Source organism: Malania oleifera, chromosome 12 (assembly GCF_029873635.1).
Source record: "Malania oleifera isolate guangnan ecotype guangnan chromosome 12, ASM2987363v1, whole genome shotgun sequence".
Taxonomy (NCBI): Eukaryota; Viridiplantae; Streptophyta; class Magnoliopsida; order Santalales; family Ximeniaceae; genus Malania; species Malania oleifera.
The window spans coordinates 8507256-8532204 of record NC_080428.1 but is presented as its reverse complement, the minus strand read 5'-3'; the positions used below and the strand labels follow the sequence as shown (position 1 = coordinate 8532204).

The 24949-nt window shown below is 38.1% G+C and overlaps 1 protein-coding gene across 2 annotated transcripts; it reads right to left on the bottom strand.

The window, feature by feature from the left end:
• Window positions 1–1801: 1801 nt before the first annotated feature.
• Window positions 1802–11895, bottom strand: LOC131144078 (protein DETOXIFICATION 24). Of its 2 annotated transcripts, XM_058092452.1 has the most exons (9): window positions 11710–11895; window positions 4562–4820; window positions 3862–4403; window positions 3305–3391; window positions 3161–3217; window positions 2818–3056; window positions 2495–2613; window positions 2309–2395; window positions 1802–2199 (listed from the first exon to the last, which is right to left on the bottom strand). In XM_058092452.1, the coding sequence occupies exons 2-9, from the start codon at window positions 4811–4813 to the stop codon at window positions 2107–2109; spliced, it is 1476 nt and encodes a 491-aa protein (XP_057948435.1). In that variant the 5' UTR covers window positions 4814–4820; window positions 11710–11895; the 3' UTR covers window positions 1802–2106. The 2 variants fall into 2 exon arrangements, with proteins under 2 accessions (XP_057948435.1, XP_057948436.1); XM_058092453.1 differs by lacking the exon at window positions 11710–11895 and having other exon boundaries at window positions 2986–3056; window positions 4562–4885.
• Between the last annotated feature and the right edge of the window lie 13054 nt (window positions 11896–24949).

Sequence of the window (24949 nt, the reverse complement as noted above, 5' to 3'; positions counted from 1 at the left end):
ATACCATTACTCGATGGTCAAAATAATTTGAGCTAGTTAGAAGAAGAATTCATTGGTAATATAAATGTAGGTGACCAACCACCAATAAATGTGCAAGTTTTAAGTTCAAGTCCTGAACATACAAAGACTGATGATAGTAAAGGTTTGAGCCAAGTGATGATGATGATGTTGCGGTGCTTAGGGTGGGGAGGGATGCAATTCGAGTGGCGAAGATGCAATGTAAGATTATGGGCAAGGACAAACTAAAGGCCATGGTATGATAAAAGGGACATTTTTGTAGGGACACATCATTGTTGACATTTCTTGTCCTTATGGATTACTAGATGTGCTTAAAAAAAATATTATTTTAGTATTCCTCCCCGACATCTTCATAATCTAGGAGGAGGAATGCTTCTAGTGGTAACCCTAGCTAGTGGCAATTGTTAAAAACAGCCTACAAAAAGGCACCACCACCAAGATTGTGACCCTTCTAAAGATTCATATGGTCCCACCACCATTGAAAGCATGACATTTCAAATGATTTATGTGGTGTGGTTTGTAGCTTTGGGGACTCTAGATTACAAAATTCAGCACAGTCATATCAATATAGTAGTTACTATCCACCTTCACCACCTTAGAAATATCATGAGTCGTATCTTTTGTACCCTTATGGACCTTGTCCTAGTGAGGGTAGTGAGTCTCCTTCTCACTACAACCCAAAGTCAACCCTAAACTAAAATATGGTATATAATATAGGATATGGTCAAAGGGAAGATTATGCACCTCTTTATTAGTTGGATTTTAAGAATCAATAGAGAAATTATTTGAACATGGGTTTATTTGGTTATTTACTTTCACAGGGGAGGAAAGATGATTCCAAGTGACAAATCCAAGGTGACACTAGAGATGGACACAATGAAGAACCTTGATGCCTTTCTATATGGTAGCAATTTATATTGTAAGATTGTAATGAATTTCATTTATATATATATCAACTCATTCTATGTGTGTAAATAATTTATTGTCAATTTCAATTAAATTTTTAAAGTTAGTCATTCATTAAAATAGTGAAAAGTAAGAAAAATGACCTTTTTTTTTTCAGTAAACAATGCACTAAAATCAAAATAAAAAAATTGCGTTGCCTATTAAAGAGTGCTTTGTGGAATGAATAAAAGAAGCCAAAATTCACCAAAAAATAATCTTTTAGAAGGTTCCATAGTTATCCTTGAATTAGGGCATGGTAATGTGATTGCATTCCACTAAATAACATTCATTTCTCCTATACGTCTTGCTCCACCTATAACCGTTATGCTACTTTTTTTTTTTTTTTTAAAGAAGGGCGGCACCTCCATTTATTTATTGATAAACCCCCACTTTTGGCGGAGGGATACCATGGTTACAAGACAAGCAATAGAAGAAAGCAATAGATTTAAAAGCCTTCCAAAAAACAACACCAACATCCAGCCAAAACAGGGTTACAAGTCCAAACAAAACAAAACAAGGACCTACAAAACAAACCTCACGCAACAAAACAAACAAAAGAAAAAAACCTCATATAAGCATAAACTAATACCAACAGGAAATCAGCTAAATATACCTCATATAAGTCCTACCCATCTTCTCCATTTTATACAAACCATTGATAATTTTAGGAAGTTGACTATTATTTGTAAACAAATTATTCCTCCCCATAGCACCTTGTTGAGTCAAAGCATCTGCCACTTTGTTCCTTTCTCTATACCAATGATTTATCGAAAAGTCTACTCCCTCCAATAAACCAATAAACTACTCTCAAAAATCCCACAAATGTCACAAGGAGCACTTACTGGTTCTTATCCAATTTATTATAATATTCGAATCACATTCAATATTAATACTGGTATGGCTTAAATGTTTGCAAATCTTTATTCCCTCCAACACAGCTCTCAATTCAGTTTTATTATATGAACAAGAACCAAAATATTTTGAAAAATCAAAAACAAAAGAACCTGTATGGTCTCTAAGGATGCCACCACCACCTGCCGGCCCCGGGTTCCCCAAGTTGCTCGTGCTATGCTACGTTAACCAAAGATTGTGACTTAAGCCATTTGCTTATGTCTTAAAAATGAAAATAAAGTAAGCTGCTATCTATTTATTGTTATGAAATTGAACAGGATTTTGGTCAGTATCCTCCGAGGGCTTTATAAACCACTTGTTCAGACGTTCCAATGCCTTGCTAACCTGTAAGAATGAGTGCATGTAATAATTGTCATTGACACAAACTGATGCTTGTTGACGTCGTAGTATCAATGATATCTTCATTTTGCAAAAGGCTTGTGCGTGATTTTACCTGGTATTCCCAGTTTGTTCTCCATACGAGGATGATTAGCGTCGAGGACTGTATTGCCACACCGCACAACATTCCAATCCACAGGCCCTGTGAATAAAAGGAAAGAGAAGCCTTCAATTCCAATGTCTGTATAATTAAGGTTACTTTCATCATGAGCAGCAATCTAGTAGTCATGTGATTTCTTACAGTAATTTGAAGATGGGCCACATAACCTAATAAAACTCCAAGGGGAACTCCAACCACATAGTATGAACAAATGTTTACAATTGCAACTACACCCTGCAGACCAGCACCTATTGCCACCCCTGCCAGTACAAAAAAATAAAATAAAATAAAATGAAAATTCAAGGGTTTAATTTATTAGGACAACTGTGTGTGGACACGCGCAAGCATGTATGGTATGATGTATAATTTATGTGGAAAAGGCGTCATATGCTCTACAATCATAAAAAATAATGAGAAAGCCCGAAAGAATAACATGGAATGAATGTATATCTGGAATACTTTGCCTGTGAGTATTGGTTGAACACTATTGAGCAACATTGAGAAAGCTAGTAGAACAGAGAGGCTGGAAACATATTTTGCAATTTCCTCATTGCTTGTGAACAAATGTGAGATCTCATGACGGAAGGCTAAACACAAAATCCAAAAGATCACCCCTAAGCAAACTGAGGTACTTAAAATGACTTTGATGGAAAACTTTGCTGCATAGGCATTTCCTCTCCCCAGTTCATTTGAAACTCGTACGCTGTAGAAACAAAAACACCAAATGTATCGATTTTCTTAGGGAAATTTGCGTTGTCATCTTCTGTATATGCAAAGAGGAATGGATCAAGTCATTACAAGTCCTACCTTGCTGCACCAAGGAAGCCGAAGAATATCATAAATTCCCACGTACTGATATTTAGGCTGCAAAATTATTACTCTCAAAATTTTTATTTCCTTTTGTGATGAAAGGGTCCGGAAAAAAGAGATTTAATTGGGTCGTTAGCTCACCAAATGGAGAATGCAGATATGGCAGTCTCAGCATGTTTCATGTAGCCAGCAATTAAGACTAGAACAGCATTGTACCATAACTCTAAGCTGTTACAGAGATGCAACAAAGATACTTGGAATAAATTTTATAAAGAACAAGTGAAAAAATCACACAAGATGAATAAAGAGGGGATAAACATAGCATTGATCAAGTGACTCTTTTGCCTAGAACTTCAATCTTCAATTAACAAGAGAGTTTCAACTGTCTGATACATAAAGTCTTTGATATTCTTGGTCATAAGATTTAAATTCTACTTGGATGGTTCTCTACTATGTTTTGCTTATGCTCTCTGTTTGGGCTAGTAGGCTTTTTGTCTATGCAGTTTTGGTCATCCATTGTTAATAAACTCTTCCTTAATGATTGAAGTTTTATCTTTTGATGATCCCAAAAATAAAATAAAAAAATAAAATAAAAACTAAAGAAAAAAAAGGTCAATTAAGCATGTAAAATTTGTTTTAAAAAAAAAAAAGGCTCTTTTCAAGAGAGAAAATTATGGATAATTGAAAATGTGAGTTACCAGAGCATGACCCCAGAGGATACAGATAGCTTTACCACGGGTAACATATCACTGAATGCATCTCTTGTGAATCCTTTCCATGTATGAGGGCACCAACCCCCAAAAATGTAGATGAACTCTCCAATGACCACTGACCAAGAAGATATATTCAGTGCACCCATTGCACCCGGCATTCCCAAGTTCAATTTCTCAACAAAAATCCAAGACAGCAGCAAATGAAGAACAAATGAGAGAGCAGATAGCCACCCAATAACCATGTTCTTCAGCTGTGCTTGCAAGTACATTCGGATGGTCAAGGAAAATACAAGGCAGTATAAAAAAGGAATGAACCACAGAGAGATCTGTCCTGCTACTCTTGCAATGTCTTCTTCCTGTCCTAAAATCCTGAAGATGGGCTTTGCAAAGACAAAAGCAGGGACCAAGATTGTAGCAGTTACTAAGTCAACAACCCATGATCTTTGCAGGTAGATGCCCATCATGTGGCATTGCCCTGCTCCAAATGCTTGCCCACAAAGAGTTTCAGTGGCACTTGACATCCCCAGCTACCTCGGAGTTGTAAGCAGCCAATTAAACGTAAAATTCAGAAAAGAAAACGTCACAAGCCACAAAATAGTGTTTAAGTACTAGAGAGAGAGAGAGAGAAAGAGAGAGAGAGAGGATTGTTTTGCTAAGCATATGTAAAAGAAAACTTGTAGCTTACCAATATGCCATTGACAAAGCGGACGCCAATGGTCTGCATGAGCGCATAGGCAGCTAGATCAAGTTCACTGATATGTCCCATAAATGACTGGGTAACCACCAAAGTTCCAAAGGAACTCACTCTTGCTACCATAGAAGGAAATGCAATCCTCCACATCTTTTTGGATTCTCTCCAAATTTTCCCTTTTGTATCGCTTCCTATATCCCCTTCACCTTCTGCAGGAAGAAGTTGCTCTTCCATCCTATCATCCATTATTATTCTACAAGAAAGAAAGAACGAAAGAAAGAAAGAAAGACAATCACACAGAGATAGAGTAAACAATGGGTTAGACAACCTCGAAAAGTCAGGAGGTGCCGCCCACATTTTCCATAAAAAAAAAAAAAAAAAAAAAAAAACTCGAAAAGTTAGTCAATCAAAACAGGTAATACTTCACTAAAATTGAGTCCAAGACTATTACACCAAAGAATAACATTTCTCATTATTTTTTATATTTATTTGAAAGTTTGTTATAAATGATATTTATGGAAGGAATTATAAAGAAATATTAATTGACCTTGCTAGTTCTTACTTAATTTTCTCATCTAACAAGTCTTATATTCAATCTTCGTCATAATCGTTTATTTTAAAATCACGCTTACAAAAAACGATTTCAACAACTGCATAGAAAGGCCTTGAGTCACACAAAAACCTACATTATGAGAATAAAAAAATCCAAATAAGAAATAAAATTTTCTCGTTAGGAGGCCAAATAGGAAACATTTCTCTTCTTTAACACCTATAGTTCCCAAACGATACCAGTTCTACACTCATTCTTCAAATTCTAATTCAACTTGTGATCGATTCCGAACTTGAAAATGATTTCAGTCCATTTTGTCCCATAATTACTGTTAATTGAGAAGTTTGGACAGAAGTCCAAACTATTGCACCAATAGTCTTCTAAGTATTGTTTGTGTTGCTGCCAAACAATATGTATTGGTGATATCAAAGCCTAGTTCACCACTTACATATTGGTGAGTATTGGTTCTGTTCTGATGGGAAATGGTGCGGTCTGCAAAGTTTTTGAAATAGGGGATATCAGGATCAAGATGTATGATGGTGTGATAAGGATGTTATATGGGGTAAGACATATACCTAATCTACAGATGAACATGATATCATTAGGTGCTTTGGATTGTAATAGGTAAAGTTACAAGTCCAAAGACGGGGTGATGATGGTGTGTGATGGCGTATTGACGGTGATGAAGGGACAGAGGATAGTAGGGAATCTCTATGCACTATACAGTAACATAGTTGTAGATGAAGCTACAACTGAGAGTTTTGAGTCAGATAGTACCGCTTTGTGTAACATAACCACACAAAAAATGGTGGGCATTCTTAAATACATTGGTGTGGATGTTTGGGGACCGGTGAGGGCAACATCACAGGTAGGACATGGGTATTTCATAAGGTTAGCACGAAAGGTCTAGGGGTATCTCATACGGCACAAGTTGAAGATGTTTGTTAGGTGTAACTCGTGGCTAAGGTGGAGTACCAAACTATGAGAGAGTTCCTCGGGTCAGATACTGTTGTTCAGTAAGCTGGCATTCAAGAAGTTTTTTGAGTAGAGCACGGTGTTTGCAAGGGACTTCTTGGTGAAGTCAGCAAGTATGGCGTGTTTCTCGGTTAATCAATCGCCAAAGGAATCAGTAGATGGAAGAGTTTCATGAGAGGATTGTACTAGTTATGCGGTATACTTTAGAGTCCAGCCATGTAGGTTTCTAGTGAGGTGGGATTTAGGCTTTGTGTGATGTCTAGACAATGCATCTTTCTGGTATATAAGAAAGATGAGTTCAAACTGGGTGATCTAATAGCAAATAGGGTGGCGAATGGTGGAGATATGATTTTAGGTGTTAAAGTCATAGGACAACGGTACTTTGGTAGATGAAGAGAAACGAGTGCCAAAAAGCTGCAATAGTAGTAATGAGCATGTTGTGCAAGTGGAACTTGAGACTCAAGGCAGAAGTGTAGGGAGTTCTAACTCAAGAGAGTTGCAATATCATAGGATAAATTGGAGCAGAAAAAAGATTGTGATGTGGGTGGAGTTTCAGACTCAGAGTAGAAATGTAGGGAGTTCAAACTCAGGAGACCAGTAAGGTCACAATAAGCTTAAAGGCACTATCAAGCCACCACCCAAGTGTGATCTGATTTCTTATGCAACCATTACCATTAGGAAGGATCCTACTACCTTTCAGGAAGCAGTGGACGGCCAAGAGAATGGTAGGTAGATAGGTGCCATGGTGGTGGAGATGGAGGTACTGCATAAGAATCAGACAATGGGGTTGGTGGTGCTTCCAAAGGGGGAGGGGGAGATAGGCTGCAAGTGGGCAAGTTTTCTATTATTTTATGCGAGGGACATGCCAATTGTTGGAAAGGTTCTGAATGAGGTAAATGAGTCAGGAACTCTATTGAAAAAGGAAGTTGACATGAAGGTGTTAACTGCTACCAAGAGTGCTTGCGTTGAAGATTCGCAAGAGTAAAGTTATAAGGAGATTGGGATTATTCTGCGGTAACTTTGTAGTCATAGTTGCGGGGAGATTAGTGTTATCTCGGGGTGGTTGTAAGGAAAAAACTACATGAAAATTGTGCTTATCTCATATTTTTGGGGATTAGGTGTTGGTGAGGTTTAGCATCGTTAGTGTTAAACCGGTCACTGGTACACCGTTGGAAAATATAAGTAAACAGTCTACCGCTCAGTACTTGAGGATGAATGGTGATGCTTGGGTCGTGTCAAAGGTTTCCTATGCCAGTACAGTTTAGTGCTTTGGAGGGCAATAGAGGGTTCCATCAGTTGTGAGATTCGTAGATGGAGACTACACGGGAGACTTGAAAGACAGGAGGCTTACAACGGGGTATGTTGTGGGAAGGCCTAAGTATTGGAAGTCCGAGGTACAGTCTCAGGGTGCATTTTTTGCAATTTGATCGGAGTTCTTGGGATAGGTTGAGACTGCCAAGGTAGTATTTTGGTTTTAAGGATCATTCAAAGAGTTGGGTGTTCAACTAGGTGGAGTTCCTATTACCACGGTCAAGTTCAAGTGTGGCTTCGACTTGGTTTACTTCTCCAAGTGTTAGAGGGGAGGCGAGTCCCAATCTACGGGCCTGGGTGGAGCAACAGTTATGCTTTCAAATTTCTAAGGTGGTGAATATTTGCAAAGATGAAAATTATTGGGGATGTGACTCATATTCTGTAAGAACCCAAAATATAAAAATGGGTTTAAATATTAAGAGAGGGGAAAAATTAGAAATTTCTGGGTCAAAGGGCTATAAAAGGAAATTTCCTTTGCTTCCTCATTAAGAAATCTCATATATATATATCTCTCTCTCTCTAAACCTCTCCCTACTCCTTCTCTTTAGAATTCTTCGCCGATAGTTGATGGAATCAAAAAACGGAAGCTACCACGAGGATCGTGGAAGGATTCTCTACAACTTCTACAGATCAGAATCTCGTTTTGGAGATTTTTGGGTTTTGGCGTAAAATCGAGGTAAAGCTCGGTTTTCAATTCTGATATAGTAGATTTGTAGGAAACTATCGTGTGAACATATTCTGTACTTTGATTTGTAAGTTTTGAAATTCGGTTCGTTATTTAGGGATTTCGGAGTTCGAGATTTGCTTACGAGGTTAAGGTAAGGGGAAACTGTGTTATATTGGTTATTTTTGAAATCGAACTCGGTGGAACTGGGGTCCACGGTCCTGTGTGTGTTTTGACTACTCGTTTGGGGGGATCTAACGGGGAAAACTATGAGTTTTTCATTATTACAGTTTTTAGGAAAAAGGGGGCAATGAGCTGAATCCCGGGTTTTGTTGAAAACCGAGTATATGTGTGATTTATACTGTGATATTGGGATGTCCATGTCTTGACTTTGTTTAAATTGTATTTTTTTGAAAACCATGATTTAAATTACCAAATGAGTGTGGTTTGTTTGGTTATATGAGCATGCATGTGTGTGTGATATGCGAAATTGCTGATAGGATCGCAATTCCAAAATGATTTCAGGAACTGAGAGTGTCCGGCTCTATATTCGAGGGCGTGAGCCTATTCCGGCAGATTAGGTCGAAGGGTGTGGATCCACCAATTAGTGCTGGTACGATGCCATGGGAGTCGAGGACTAGCCATGTGCTGGTGGCGTCGTGCTTCGCGGGTTGGCTACGGGCCAACACCAAAATTCCAGACCAGCTTCGGGCCGATGGGTGTGACGACATCGGGTTACTGATCATGTGTGTGTATTGTTACGGGGCTGCGTATAAATGGCCGCCGTGTTCGTGCGTGTGTGCACTATGTAAATTAGTACTGGATTTCATTCAATTGCTTGTATGTTGTGTCATGATAACACTCAAATGTCACACACCTATATAACATGTGCTCTTCCTTACTGAGAGGTGTCTCACTCCTACTGTACGTACATTTTTACAGGTCCTTTGAGTAACTGGAACTAACGTCTTGGTGTAGGGAGCGTAGTGGGCGGTGTACTGCGTTAGCGCTTGGGTAAGTGCTAGGACTGTAGTTTTGTTGGGTTGCCATTTTGAGTTGTATTTGGGCACCCAGTTTATACGTTTTGTTAGAGTTATGTTCTGCTCTTATATAGACTCTAGTATGGTACTGCATATGTTGATATAGAATAACTTTTTCCGCTGCGTATATGATTATGATTGGATGTGTTTAGGTTGCCTAGGAACTCCACGGGGTCGGACCCTCATCTAGTGTGCTGTATCTCTGATGATTTGTATGATACAGGGACAGGTTAAGTTACAATTTTCACCCCCGGGTCCCATTTTCGGGTTCGGGGCATGACATATTCAGAGTGGATCACATGTATCGAAGAAAGCTACTTGATGCAAGGGACAAAGGGAGAGAAGCAAGGTGCAACAACAAAGGGAAAACCATCGACAGTGTGGGGCCTAACCATCGACGATTTGGGGCCTAACCATCGACACTTTCAATCCATAGCTACAAGGTGTTTTATTCTACTCCAAACTGTCGATGGTTTCCAACGGCGTAAATCAAGTAAATTCAAATTGGAGGCTTGTAGTTTGGGCTTATCAGAGGGATTTCCTCCAGATGATTGCTACAGATGTGGTTTAGATATACTAAAACGCTTCTATATGCATTAGATTGTTATATAAACGTCATTATGTAACCCTATTATAAGGTGAGACATTGATCATAGTGAAAACTCAAGTGCTACTCCTATGGACGTAAGCTATTGCTGAACAACGTAAATCTTGTGCATTCTAGTTGTGTTTTTTATTCTTGTTATCATTGTTTGATTGCTTCTTGAGTATATTTCATCGCCTAGTGCTTGCATTAGGTTGTTGATTGATTCGTGTGTGATTGTGTACTTCCACTGCGCGTATCCGATGAACGAACAACGTGTACAATAATAACAAAAAAGAAATATTAGACCCAAGTTAGACCTAATGATTAGTAATCATGCCTAATAACCACTTTAGCATGCTCATCAGAGAATTTGAACATGATCAATTCAACATAACTTCATACTCTACTAAAATTTAACTTATTTCTTAATCCCACGATGATCAAAGTTAGACACAAGATCCAACCTACCTTTTCTCCCTTATGATTTGCAAACCACATCAAGCTTTCATAACAAGAAAAAAAAAAATCAAACCTACTTTTTTTCAAAATGAAATGATTGGCTTTGTAACATTTACACATTCATTTAGATAATTCAAAAATGACCTCCATTTTTTTTTAGAAAAAATGAACATTGCGTGGGTGGTAACCTTCATCAAAATAACATCCTAACAAAATAAATCATGTTTTCTTCTATCTTATCTTTTTAAGAATCTCAATGTTGACTTCAAAATATGAAACTTTAGTGTCGAATTGGCTGATAAATTGTATAGTTCAAACTTGGAAGCAAATCAACATACAATTTACATTTGATATATTCATATTCTTGTATAAGATTTGGAGCCAAAGGGTTAGATTGGATTCAAAGATGACTTAAAATTAATTTTCCAAAACATATAAAACAAAAATCAGAAACCAAAATTTTTTTTTTTTCAAATGCGTTCGCCAGTTTCAAAATTGTCACAAAAAGAAAAGATTCAATACATGAAATAGTGAATCACACTTTGATCGTTACGTGGATTTTCCTGAACGTCTTTAATAGATTGGATCTATTGAAATTAAGAAGCTCCTAAAAAATAGGATTGAGTAAAGAAAATCAATGTTTCTTGAAGAAAATTGGATAATAACCCTACTGTTCAATACAATTTTAAAAGAAAAATAATTTAAATTTTTTGAAACTTCTAAACCAAACACAAACACACAATTTTCTCTAAATCAAAGAAGATAACATATACTTTTTCCTGATTTAAAAATAATAATAATAAGAATAATAGGAATCCACTTGCTTGAGTTGACAAGTTGACTAGCGGCTACAACCAAAGATCAATTATTTGGCTGTACAAGTAAAAGACAAAACTCCCCAACCATACTATACTATTAAAGCAGATGCCGTCACTGTCTGCATCCTGCGTAGGTTCAAAACGTTGTCAAATTTTATGATTTCTTTTGTTAAATGATATTATGAAAGAGGACAGAAGACATGCATAGTCTCAAACTTAATCAAAGGCAATTTTACGAGAAGTTCACTTTGAGATTTTAATTTTGATAAAAACTTTTCTATTCAATGATAGGAAAGCTAAAAAATAGAGATATTTTATAATTATTTAAAAATTATAAAAAGAAAAAAAGTATTCTAACATAAAAAAGCTCTAAAAATTATACAAAAATATTAGTTTCCTCACAAAGAACTCAACTTTTTTTGTTTTTAAAATAACTTGGGCAGCTACCATCGCGTCACTTTGGGCACCACTTTGAATATTATGCCACGACACCAAACTCAGGGGTGAAAGCCGCTTGTCGAATGACGTAAGCTGCTTGGCCATTGACGCACCCCTCATTATTTACCGGTATAAATTCCTAAAGAGGAATCAAACTTGTAACTTTGGGATCACCAAAGTGACAAGTTGCTTTTATTAGGATTTTTGCATTTATAAAGAGAGAGAGAGAGAGAGAGAGAGAGAGAGAGAGAGAGAGAGAGAGAGAGAGAGAGAGAGAGAGTGGGGGGGGGGGGGGGGGTACCCGGGGCCTTAGAGATGGAGTGGGGTGGTACTCCTTGAGGGATATCTATTTTCGCAGGGGAAGATGCAAGCTCGCAGTTGCCGGTACAAGAGCTCGGCAAGGCCGGCAGCGGATGGCCGAGGAGTGGGGCGACAGGATGGGCACGCGCACCCAACCCAAGTTATGGAGAAGGGAGGTTGCGTTTTGGCTCGCAACTCTTTGCGAAGGAACCGTCACTCCTTTGCGGCCTACTTGATCTTTGTCTCTGCTATCAATGACCTCTGACGTCATTGTCTCTATTGTTGTTCTTCGCTAAAGTCTTCGACATTGTCATCGGCGTCTCCGTCAACTTTCTGACGTTGTCTTCCTCAATCAGCTTGTTGCTCTTTCAGATTTGCGCTTTCATAGATCTGCCGTCCGATTTGACGTCATCTCCTGATCGTCGATGTTGTCGTCTTCAACAAAGCAGAGAACACGCTACTTCGTTTGAATCAGAGGTTGAAGACGACCTCCTACAGATTTGCACCTAGCCAACCCACTCCAAAAATGGGCTCTGAATCCCACCATTACTTCCACTCAACTTTGAAGAGCAATTCCAAAGTGACCCACTGACACCTTTATGAATCAAGGCAAATCAATATTTTAAATGGTTAAAATATTCAACTGAGTGGAGAATCAATTCTTCCAAAGGATCAAGGCAAATCAATATTTTTTAATATTTAAAATATTCATCTAAGTGGAGAATCAATTCTTCCAAAAAAATAAAATAAAAATAAAAATAAAGAAAAAAGAAAAAAAAAAAAAAGGAAAAGAAAAAAAAGTGTTTCATTTGAGAGGTTTCATTTTTCCTCATGGTTGAAAAGGATGAGAAATTTGATAACCCTACCCATCACTTGTACCTTCACCCTTCGGATCACCCCGGCATGGTCTTGGTTACCACTCTACTTACTGAAGACAACTACGCCTCATGGAGTCGAGCAATGTTTCTTGCTCTTGAGGCCAAAAACAAGCTCAACTTCATTGATGGCACGGTTCCTCCTCCAACTTCTAGTTCCTCACCCAAGGCACGACAATGGAAATGATGCAACGTCATGGTAATATCCTAGCTTTTCAATTCCATTTCTAAAGATATTTCCTCTAGCATAATCTATTGCAAATCTGTTTATGTCATTTGGACCGATTTAAAGAAACGGTATTCTCAAATCAATGGGCCACGTCTTTACAAACTTAAACAAAATATTAGTAATCTTGTTCAAGGTTCTATTTCAATTATAACATATTTTGCAATGTTGAAGGGCTTATGGGATGCGTTGGTTGAAATTCAATCCTTGCACATTTGCACTTGTGGTACCTGCACTTGTGGTACTCGTAAGAACAATCTGGCCCAACGAGAATCTGACAATGTGTTGACCTTTCGCATGGGCCTCAATGAATCCTACGCTGCAACTCGTCGATAGATACAATTGATGGATTCGTTTCCAACTGTAAGTCGTACCTATGCCCTGGTCGTGAAAGAAGAACGCCATCGCAACATCTCGACTCCACCATCCATTGAAGGTATTGCTTTGGCCACCTCCAACTATCTGCCATGGAAAGATAGCCGACCAGGTCCACCTAAAAGGTCCCTCAAATATAGTCATTGTGGGAAAGACGGGCACACTATTGATTATTGTTATTGCATCCATGGTTTCCCTCCGAGACCTCGTAACTCTAAACCTAGCACAGGTTCCAATCATAGCGCTAATCAAGTTTCCTCTACTACCAGCAGCTTTCCTTTTTACCCTCGAGCAATGCCAGCAGCTTTTGGCTATTCTCAACAATTCCACCCCTTCGCAATCCATGGCATTCCAAGTAGGTAGTGTCGAGTCTTCATTGGCAGGTACGCCCAATAGTGATCATTTGTGGATTCTTGACAGTGGTGCAACTGACCATATGGTTTACACACCCACTATTATGACCCAATCTTTTCCAGTCCATGGTCGGATAGTTCAATTACCGGATGGCTCTCATTCCACCGTCACTCATATTGGATCGGTTCGATTCTCTCTTACTCTCACTTTAAATAATGTTCTTTGTGTCATGACCTTTCATTTCAACCTAATTTGTGTTCGTAAGTTATGCAAAATACACCATTGTCTCATTATCTTGTCTTCTGAATTTTTGTTTTATCCAATATCTGCGCTTGATGAAGATGATTGGGATAGGAACTGAGGGAGATGGCCTCTACCAATTTGAAAACACTAGAAAAGCTTGTTGTCAGGAGGCCACCTCCACTTCGACTTCTCATATTTGGCATCAACGTTTAGGACATTTGTTCAATAAAAATTTGTCTTTTCTTTCCAATAAAGAATTAGAAAATTTTAATTATGATTTGCAACCGTGTTTAATTTTCCCATTGGCTAAACAGACTTGTGATCTATTTCCAGCTAGTTCTATTTCTTCCTATAAACCTTTTGAATTACTACATATTGACATTTGGGGGGCTCATTGCACCCCTTCTATTATGGTGCATGTTATTTTCTCATTATTGTCGATGATTTTACTCGAAGTACTTGGGTTTATTTAATGCACAACAAATCTGACACCCGTTCTCTCTTGCAATCTTTCATTCATCTTGTTGAAAACCAAATCTCTACCACCATAAAAATCATATGAAGTGATAATGGGCCAAAGTTTCACATGCCCACATTTTATGCACCCAAGGGTATTGTCCACCAAACTAGTTGTGTCTCCACTCCTAAAAAAAACGAGGTGGTTGAATGCAAACGTTGTCATCTTCTCAATGTTGCCCACTCCTTACTATTTCAAGCACATATGCCTACACACTTTTGGGGGGATGCTATTCTTACTGCTACCTATCTTGTTAACCGCACACCTTCTCCTATTTTGGGTGGTTTATGTCCTTATGTAAATTTGCGTGGTGTCAAACCCACATATACTTGCGTGAAAGTATTTGGATGCTTGTGTTTTGCTTCCACTCACTCTCAGAACCTAGCCAAATTCAACCCATGAGCCATCCAATGTGTCTTCCTTGGTTACCTATATGGTCAAAAGGGGTTATTGGCTCTATAATCTTAGCACACACAAAGTCTTTGTTTCCCGAGATGTCATTTTTTCATGAAGATATTTTTCCTTTTGCCTCTTCTAAACTTGAACCTACAAAACCTATCCTACCTTGTCCTGTATTTTCCCTTGACCATATTCTTGATAACCTATCTCCCATTCCATCACCATCACCATCAACATCTCCTTCTCCAACGCCCCGATGATCTAGTCGCCCCACTAAGCCACTGACATACTTGAAGGATTTTCATGTGGAATAGGTTCTACTATCTCGACTGCCCATTCAATCGTCTGACTATGCGCTGGTCCATTCATCAGGTACTCCTTATCCTCTCACTAATTACCTTTCTTATTCCCGCTAGACTCCTATTCACCATGCCTTCACCATGGCTATCTCTCTTGCCAAAGAACCACAATATTTCTTGCAGGCCATAACCAATCCAAACTGACGTACTGCTATGCATGTTGAGATTGATGCTCTCGAGCTCAACAATACCTGGATCCTCACTCCTCTCCCTCCTAGTAAGAAGCCTATTGGATGTAAATGGGTCTATAAAATCAAATACAATCCAGATGGATCCATCAAATGATACAAGGCTCGCCTCATTGCCAAATGTTACAGTTAACAAGAAGGCATTGACTACATCGAGACATTTGCTCTAGTCGCCAAGATGACCACCGTTCGCACCATTCTGGCACTTGCTTCCATGCATAGCTGGAATCTTCATCAACTTGATGTCAACAACGCTTTCCTCTATGGAGATTTGGAAGAAGAAGTATACATGTAGCTTCCATCGGGATTCAGATGAAAGGGGGAGACTAGGGTATCCAAGCTCAATAAGTCTCCCTACGGCCTTAAACAAGCCTCGAGGCAATGGTATGCCAACCTCTCATCCACCCTTATTGATGCAGGATATTCACAGTCCAAGGCAGATTACTCACTTAATGTCCAATCCCACAAGAACAATTTCACTGTCATTTTAGTATATGTGGATGATATTATCGTTGCAAGAAACAATTTGGAGTATATCAATGTGGTTAAGAAACTTCTAAGTGACCACTTTAAGCTCAAATATTTAGGAATTCTCAAGTATTTCTTGGGAATTGAAGTGGCTCATTTAGCCAAAGGAATATTTCTATCTTAGAGGAAGTATGCCCTTGAGATACTGGAAGATGCTGGCTTGGAGCTAAGCCTAGCAACTTTCCCATGGAACAAAACCTTGCACTCAGTTGGAGTGAAGGTGAACTCATTATAGATCCTTCATCATATAGACGACCTGTTGGAAGACTGATTTATTTGGATGTCACAAGACCAGACTTAGCCTATTCAGTACATGTACTAAGTCAGTTTATGGACAAGCCATGTATACCACACTTTGATGTAGCACACAGAGTCTTGCGGTACATTAAAAAATCTCCAGGCCAGGGCCTTTTCTTGTTGGCTTCTAGTGAAATTCAACTCCATGCATACTATGATGCATATTGGGCACACTACAGGGACACTAGACGATTAGTCATGGGGTATTGCATCCTGCTCGAAAAATCATTCATTTCCTGGAAGACTAAGAAGAAAACAACGGTATCGCACTCCTCAGATGAAGCAGAGTATAGATCTATGGCCTTTACATGCTATGAGGTCAGTTGGTTAAAATCTTTACTCTTAGATCTTGCAGTGATATATTCTCAACCAGTCAGACTGTACTGTGATAACAAAGTTGTTATACATATAGCCTCAAATCCAATGTTTCATGAATGAGCTAAGTATATAGAGATAGATTTTCATGTGGTTTGAGAAAAACTCCAAAATGGAATCATTCAAACAATCCATATGCACACAAGCCAGCAACCTGTTGATTTATTTACCAAAGATCTTGGAGTTGCACAATTTAACTACCTACTCAACAAGTTGGGTATTATAAATATCCACACCAATTTGAGGGGGAGTGTTGAGGGAGACCACAAATCAAGGAGTAAACATGAGGCCCCAATTACGTGATATTTCCTTTTGAGAAAAGTTAGCAAATCTCTTTATTATAGAAAAAAAAGCGCGGAAATTAATTTAGGATTAATTTTGTATTTATTCCATTGTTCCCTAATTACAAGTATAAATAGGGGTTGTAAATTGTTGTAAGATATACAATTTTGAATAGTGTTTATATATATATATATACATTTTAATTTTTCACATCACGGTTTGATTTCTCCTTAATGCATTATGATGGTAAATTACCAATGGTGCATCAATGGGCGGGCAACTTTCACCTCCTCAGGTTTGGTGCCATACCATTGTAGAATAACACAACCAAGATCTGCTTTGAAGAAACGATTGAAGAGATAACACAAAGTTTTATTACAACAATCATATTATAGTAATCTGTCCAACCATGCACTCACCTACCATGGTAGGCGGTGGTAGCTCACCTACCATGGCTGACTTTGACATTAGTGGCTGACGTTGATATTAGTGGCCATCTTTGACATTAGTGGTCGTCTTTGACATATTGTGCCCACCATTCACACTAGATAGGTCATATCATCTCGAGGGGCATTGCCACCATACCCCCCACCAGGGGTGCTAGCCCCAGACCCCCGTGTCTCGAAGGGGAACTTCTTCTGTTTTCGTAGTAGCATTGTGGTCTACCGCTTTGACCTCATTTGAATCATACATTAGGTAAGTGTGCTAGTTAACTCGTGGGAGGTGGTCATTGCGCACATATACACCAACAACCCCCCCCTCAATGTCCACCTACGCTCTTGAACCAATACCAATAGCATCTTGATGCTTCTGGAAGTTGGAACTACCCAATGCTTTGGTGAAGATATCTGTATGATTATCTTATGTTGGTTAATACTCCATCTCAACAACCTCATCTTCAATGAGTTCTCATATGTAGTGATACTGAATCTCAATGTGCTTGGTTCTTTCATGGAACATCGGGTTCTTACTAATAGTTATGCAACTTTGATTGTCACGGTGAATCAGAGATGCAACATTTATCGTTATCACAATATCAGTAAAAAGTCTTCTTATCCATACAACTTCACATAAGGTGAGACAAGCTGACTTGTACTCGGCTTCTCTGGATGATAGCGACACTATTGGCTACTTTTTGCTTGTCCACGAGATAATTCCATTCCCAAAGAGAAAACAATGTCCAGAAACTAACTTTTTGGAATCAATATCTCCTACCCAATTAGAGTCACAATATCCAATTAGGGAGTTCCTTGATGTATAAGAGATACCAAAATAAGGAGTCCTTTTATATACTTGAGGACCCTTATTCCAGTTGGCCAGCAAATTTCTCGTGGGTTATTTGCTAATTTACTCAGAATGCCAACTGCAAAACTGATATCCGACCTTGTGTTGCACAGGTACACCAAACTCTCAATTAGGCTTCTGTACATCTTTGTATCAACAAGTGGAGAGGAATCTTTAATGGAGAGCTTAATGTTTACTTCCATTGGAGTAACCATTGGAGTGCATTTTGCCATCCCAAATGTTAATTCATGTGTAATCCCAAGAAGGGGGGTGTTGACCTTATAGGTCACGCCTGATTTTGATTATGACAAATACTCATTATATCTAATGAGTGTTTGAGATTTTGTGCAGGAACTAAGGTTGTTAAGATCGAGATGGGCACAAAGCAAGTAAAGCCTGAAGACCAATTATTGTTTTCAATTGTAATATATTCATTTGTAGAATTGGTCTGTAATAGTAATTAAGGTCTTTGGTTTGTAATAAGCTCACACACATCACATGCATGATAATGCGTAAGCTCAAACCAACCATAATACAAAATGACCTTAGAATGACCTTAGGGTTTATGCGACACGAGACTTTTTCAGTGTCTTTATTTTGGACAAAAATGACCCTAGGACACACACCATTGCACCTTTGATTGTTAGACACTTGAATAGGACTTGTGAGTTTCAAGATAAGACCGAAATGCACACATTGTGTACTTTCAGTCAACCGGCCAAGGCAGTTCATTCTGCCCCGGTCAATCAAAATAGGCCTGAGTCAACAGTTGACTAAGGTCCTGGTCGACCGAACCAGTGTAATTCAAAACCCCTGGTAAACCGAAACCCCCTGAGGTCAACAAATTGACCTTCTGGTCGACCGAGCCAAATTTTTACACTAACTACCTGGTCGACCAAGGGTTTTCGAGAAAAATCCTAACTGTCTGGTCGACCGAATGAGCTAGTTCAAAATGGCCCGGTCGATCGAATCTCAGAGAAATGGGAAATCACCCACTTACGGTCGACCGAGCCTTCAGTTCAAAAACCTCCTAGTCGACCGAACCATATAAGATCTGGTTGACTGAAACTGTTCTAGTCGACCAGACCTCTCGGGTTGCATTGATTTTTACCGTAGTTAAACATTTTTTAAACAGGGTTAAAATATTTAAAATGTTATTAAACTTTCCTAATATTACCCAATAGGTCCCTAACTGTCATATCTCTTCCCATGTCTTAATATATGAGATCATTTGTGCAAATTAGAGAGAGACTAGCCACTTTGATTAGGAGAAATTCTCTGAAATTTCCAAGTCCTATAATACTCATATCTAAGCCCCAACCACTCATACTTACCTTTTCTTATTGCTCAAACTCTTTGTAATTTGATTGAGTGCTTGATTAGAAAGGTTTGCTCTCCCATTCTGATTAGATTGATTTGATTTTATTGGAGCTAAACTTAAGTGTTCTTAGGGGACTTTGTTAATAAGTCTCTCCTAAGAAGACTTATATAAAATTTATGAGTATTGCATATTCATTACAATATCTTGACAAGTTTGTATTTTTTTTTTGGATTCCAAAAACTTGTCAAACATTTTTCAAATATCTATTGTGCCTCTATCTTGAAAAATATTTAAAGAGATATTTGGTCATGTGATAAAATATTTGTTGCAATATTCATAACTCACATATCCTTTACTGAATAAAAAGATTGAATATCTTGTTGCAAACCAAACATATACATTACTAGAGAACCATGCGATTGAGAAAAGCCGCTCATTGAAATATACACATATATTGTTTGGCTAGTATCTTTGTGTGAACATCTTGCCTGAATATCTTGTGATACAAAGATTGCTTGATTGATACTCTCACATACTTATTACACTGAGTTTACATATTAAATTATTGGTGGTGTATGTGATTAAACATAACTGAGTACACATATGCTTTACATAAAAGCATAATCACTGTACTACTTGATTGTAATACGCTTATGTTGTATTTCCAGACACGGGCCTAAAGAGGGAGACTAGCCCTAGAATAGTCCCGGATTGGCCGGTTAGGAAAGCTAGGTGTGCCATCTTGTTAAGGCGTGTAGGTCGAGGTTAGCCCCGCTAATTGACCTAGTTAAGGTTGAGGTCAGCCCTGTGCTAATTGACCTGGTTGTAATCGGTGCTGCTCCACCCTTAAGTGAGCTATTAGCGGAATCCCTGAGCTTGCGAGCTAGAGGTGGGGACGTAAGCACAGTTGGCCGAACCCCGATCACATTTTGTGTGCCTTATGTATATTTCTGCTATTTATATTTACTACACATGTATGTTATAGTTGGTGAATGTTGCGCTTGATGTTAATTTCCCCATGTTGTTTCTATTTGCGCATTTGGAACTGCATAGACAGACCCTAGGTTGTGAGTGTACTACTACTAGAATAGTTTAACCTAGACGATAAAGTTTTAAATTCCAATTCACCCCCCCTCTTGGGAATACACCAAAGCTAACAGGGGGAAGGGGTGAATTGGGTATTTTAAAAATCTTTAAGATTATTTACCACTTAATCCCTATTTCTATTTTTAACAAATTAATTGCAGAGGATGAAATTGATTCAAATTATTATATCAATAAATTCTATTTTACCCAATTAATTTTCAAGTGCATGTGGGGTTATTCAACATACACACATGCAAGATAGGTAATGAAATGCATTGTGGAAATTAAAAGGACTAAAAGGAGAGAGAAGGCAAACACAATTTTTACGAGATTCAGCCAACCTGGCCTACATCCTCGCCTTGAGCAACCCACTCAAGGATTCCATTAAATCCTTGCTCCTTTAACCGGGATGGAGCTTCCCTTACATCCGTTGCTTACAAGAGGCACAACTTCCTCCTCACCCGGTTCACAACCCAAACCGTGATTACAATATAGAATTTCATATCTGCAAAACAACTCAATATTGCTTCTAACAAAGCTAGTGAGTACAATGGAAAACCTAACATATATCCATATGATAAATCTTGAAGCTCAGTATGTATGTAACGATGTAATTGTTATATGAATGATATGCTTCAAAAAATTTCCCTTTGATCAAAACTCCGAAAATAATTATATAAGTAAATGCTTTGGAGAACTTAAGGTTTTAGTTCAACTTACTAGATGCAAGAATACCGAATGTGATCTTATTAAAAAATTGGTCTTGAATAAAATGAAGATCTAAGTCCTTGCTATAAAATAATTTATGAACTTGAATCTTTGAATAAATAAAAGACTTTGAGTATTGCAAAGATTTAAACACTACTTGACCCTACAATATTTCTCACAAATGTATATTGAGAATATTTATACTTTTCAATCAGGTAGATTTCGCAATAACAAAGTATTGAGTCTTTGAATGAAAATAAGAACTTGACGATCACCAAATGTTTGATGTTTAGAAAATCCTTTCACAAATAAATTTATATGTAACAACACAAGGATTTTTCTTTTTCAATAAGAGTAATAGATATATGAGTATGAGATATGAAAAATCTTCAAGATATCTATATATTCAAAATGCAAACCAATCCCTTGTTTACCAAACCTCAATTACCAAAGCTTGCTATCAAGATGTGTAAATGAAATTCCTTCATTTTGCTGAGATGATTTGCCCAAACTTGATGAGTATAAGTTGGAGTGCAGGCAATCGTATTGCAATATATTCAAGTCTCTCAATTCTATTCCAAATGTTGGGGCACTAGGGTTTAAAGATTGATTATATAGGTAAACTTGGCCTTAGGATAAGTCCTGACCATTGGATCAACTTGATTAAAAACTAACTCGCGTGTTCTCTCGCTAAAGATCAGTTTTTTTTAAACTTCCCGCAGGTTCATATGATAGAAGATTAGGGTTCAAGCGACTGAAATTCCTTAAATCTTCAAAAAATTGAACTGGACACAGGGTTAGACGTCTGAAGTTGGGGTTCAGACTTCTGAAGTCGCGGGTTCAAACGAATGAAGTCAAGGTTCAGTCTTCTAATGTGCTTCTGCCTGTTTCTGTGTTTCTCCAATAAATCTTAGATGACTTAACTTAATCTTCGGTATTCTGAAGAAATTCTTTAGAAGACTAAGCTTTAACTTTAGTCTTCAGAAGTTGAATCTTTAGACAATTGAGCATAGACTTCAATCTTCTGAAGTTGACACTTCAAACTTGTGGGAAGTGACTTCAATCTTCTGAACAGTACACTTTCTGGTTTTTTTCATTTTAGTTTCAAAAATTTGTTTTTCTATCTTTTTTTGCTCTTTTATAAAATATTTTTCAGGGTTTTAAAAAAGGTCTTTAAGTTCATAAATATCCCCTAAAGATTTTCATGAGATGCATGAGTCCTAAGGTCAGTCTAGCGTATATTTTGAGATTCGAATTAAATCATATGAAATATGTAAATACATTCAGTTCTAAATACCCATTCCCATGACGATCTTGAACTTGCCACTTGCATCTTCATTCTTCTACTCTTTTAGTTCCATGGATTGTGCCAATATGTATATACTTTAATCTTCATGGCTTCCATGGCTTTCTAACCTTCCGTGCATGCTAAATATTGTTCATGTTCACAATCTCAATGCACAGATCACATAGCAAGTGATTTTTCATTATCGAAATAGGATTGGACTCATAGAGTCAACACCAAATGCCTTAAATAACTCTTAAGCATATCGTTGCTGAGAAATAAAGATTTCTCTTGGATGTTGCCACACTTCAATGCTTAAGAAGAAGTGGAGTAGTCCCAAGTATGTCATCTCGAATTCTCAGCATAGGCCTTCACGGATGTTGTTGATCTTCTCCTCATGGTCACTTGTAAGTACAAGCTCATCTACATATAGTACAATCATTACATACATCCCATTCTCCTTCAGTACATATAAATTTGCATCAGAGGTACTTCTACAAAATCCATAATTGATGAAGAAAGAGTCAATCCTCTAGTACCAAGCTGTGGGGGCTTGTTTCAGCCCATACAAGGCTTTCTTCAACTTGCACACTTTGTTGTTTGAATTTGGCAATTCAAGTTTAGGTGGTTGCATCACATAAACCTCCTCTTTAAGATGACCATTAAGGAATGCAAACTTCACGTCCATGTGAAATAGCACCCAGCTTCTGTGCGCAGTAGTAGCCAAAACCAGAAGGATTGTTTCTATGTGAGCTATTGGTGGAAAGGTTTCACTAACATCAAAACCTTCGACCTAAGAAAATCCTTGTGTAACAAGGCATGCTTTGTACTTCTCTAAAGTACCATCAGCTTTAAATTTTACTTTCCATATCCACTTCGTGCCGATTACCTTCCCATGAGAGGGACGATCCACAATCTCCTAAGTATCATTTTTCATGATACTTTCATATTCAGCTTCCATAGCCATTCTCCACTTCGAATTAGCCAGCGCTTCATCTAGACTACTTGGTTCCTTAACTGTACTGATTATATTAGCCATTAAGGCCATATTTACCAAGTGTTCTGCTGATCATTGTTGTTCCTTTATTCTCTTCGACCTTTGAGGTTCCTTAGGTTGTGAACTTTGATTCATAGGTTTTGGATGGCCTTCATCAAAGAGTTGTTGTACCCACCTAGGGTGTGGCTTCTGAACAGGTGCTACTGGTACAAGAGGTTGGTTTTGAATTTCTTCATCATTCACCTCAATCTACTGCTCTGATTGATGATAAAGTACATTAGGCACTTGGTGGGTTACTTTATCGGTTGATGATAAAGTGGTCCGATCTCTATTTCCCACTGAGTGTGGTCCTTCATCAAATACCACATCTCAGATTGTGACGATCTTCTTTGCCTCTACATCATACATATGATATGCCTTCGATTCTGTACTGTATCCCTAGACGATGAACTTTCGACTCTTGTCATCAACTTTCTTCGACTGTTATCTGGAACATGAACAAAACATATGACACCAAATGTTCTAAGATGAGAAACGAAGGGTTTCTTACCAGAGTAAGCCTCATGAGGTGTTTTGTTCTCCAAAGCTTAAATGAAGCATCAGTTGAGGATATATACATCTGTTTTAATAGCTTCTGCCCAAAACGATTTTGGAATGTCTTGTGCTCTCATCATTGCTCTAGCCATCTCCATCACAGTGCGGTTTCGCCGTTTCACGATGCCATTTTGTTGTGGAGTTTTTGGTGCCGAAAATTGGTGCTTGATGCCAAATGCACTGCAATAATTGTTGAACTCCCCTAATGTGAACTCGCCTCCTCGATTTGCTCGAAGTTTCTTTAATTGCAAACATGTCTCATTTTCAACAACTTTATGCCACACTTTAAATTTTACAAAAGCCTCAGCCTTATCATGAAGAAAGTACACCCACAAATTTCTACTATAATCGTCGACTAACAGCATAAAATAAAAAATCCTCCTAGTGCAGGAGTAGTCATTTTACCACAGAGATCTGCATGTACCAACTCTAGAGAAAGTCTGCTTGTTGTATCTCTAGTTGTTATGGTAAGTGCCACAAACTCATATAGGTTATTCTTTCAAATACCTTTCCCACAATGCTGCCATTGCTATTAATGATCTCAGTTTTTTTTTTCATAAATCGTACTTCATAGTCACAGTCAGTGATAGCAGCTACAGATAAAAAATTCCTCTTAATTTGAGGAACATAATGGACATTGGAAAGAGTTTTACGGTAGCCATTCGTGGGTTTTAAGGAAATGGATCCAATGCCCTCTACTGGATACTTTCCATTATTTCTAACAATCACATTCATAGGTTCATGTAGAGGCTTAAGGGAACCATACAAGTCCTTTCTACTAGCTATGTGTCAAGAAGCTCCACTATAAGAACCTGAATTGTGATAGATAGGTTTAAATAATTAAGAGAGGGGTAAAGTTAGTATTTGAACAGGCTTCGTCGATGAAGCCAGACTTCGTTGATGAAAGCCATGCATCTCTCGTCGACGAAGTTCAGAGGCTCGTCGACA

Excerpts from the sequence above, each read along its gene's own strand:
- LOC131144078 (XM_058092452.1), bottom strand. The coding sequence starts at position 4,813 with ATGGATGATAGGATGGAAGAGCAACTTCTTCCTGCAGAAGGTGAAGGG. Across the intron at positions 3,057-3,160 it reads GGCTTCCTTGGTGCAGCAAG|CGTACGAGTTTCAAATGAAC; the intron begins GTAGGACTTGTA and ends TTGTTTCTACAG. Across the intron at positions 2,396-2,494 it reads TGGCCCATCTTCAAATTACT|GGCCTGTGGATTGGAATGTT; the intron begins GTAAGAAATCAC and ends TTTTATTCACAG.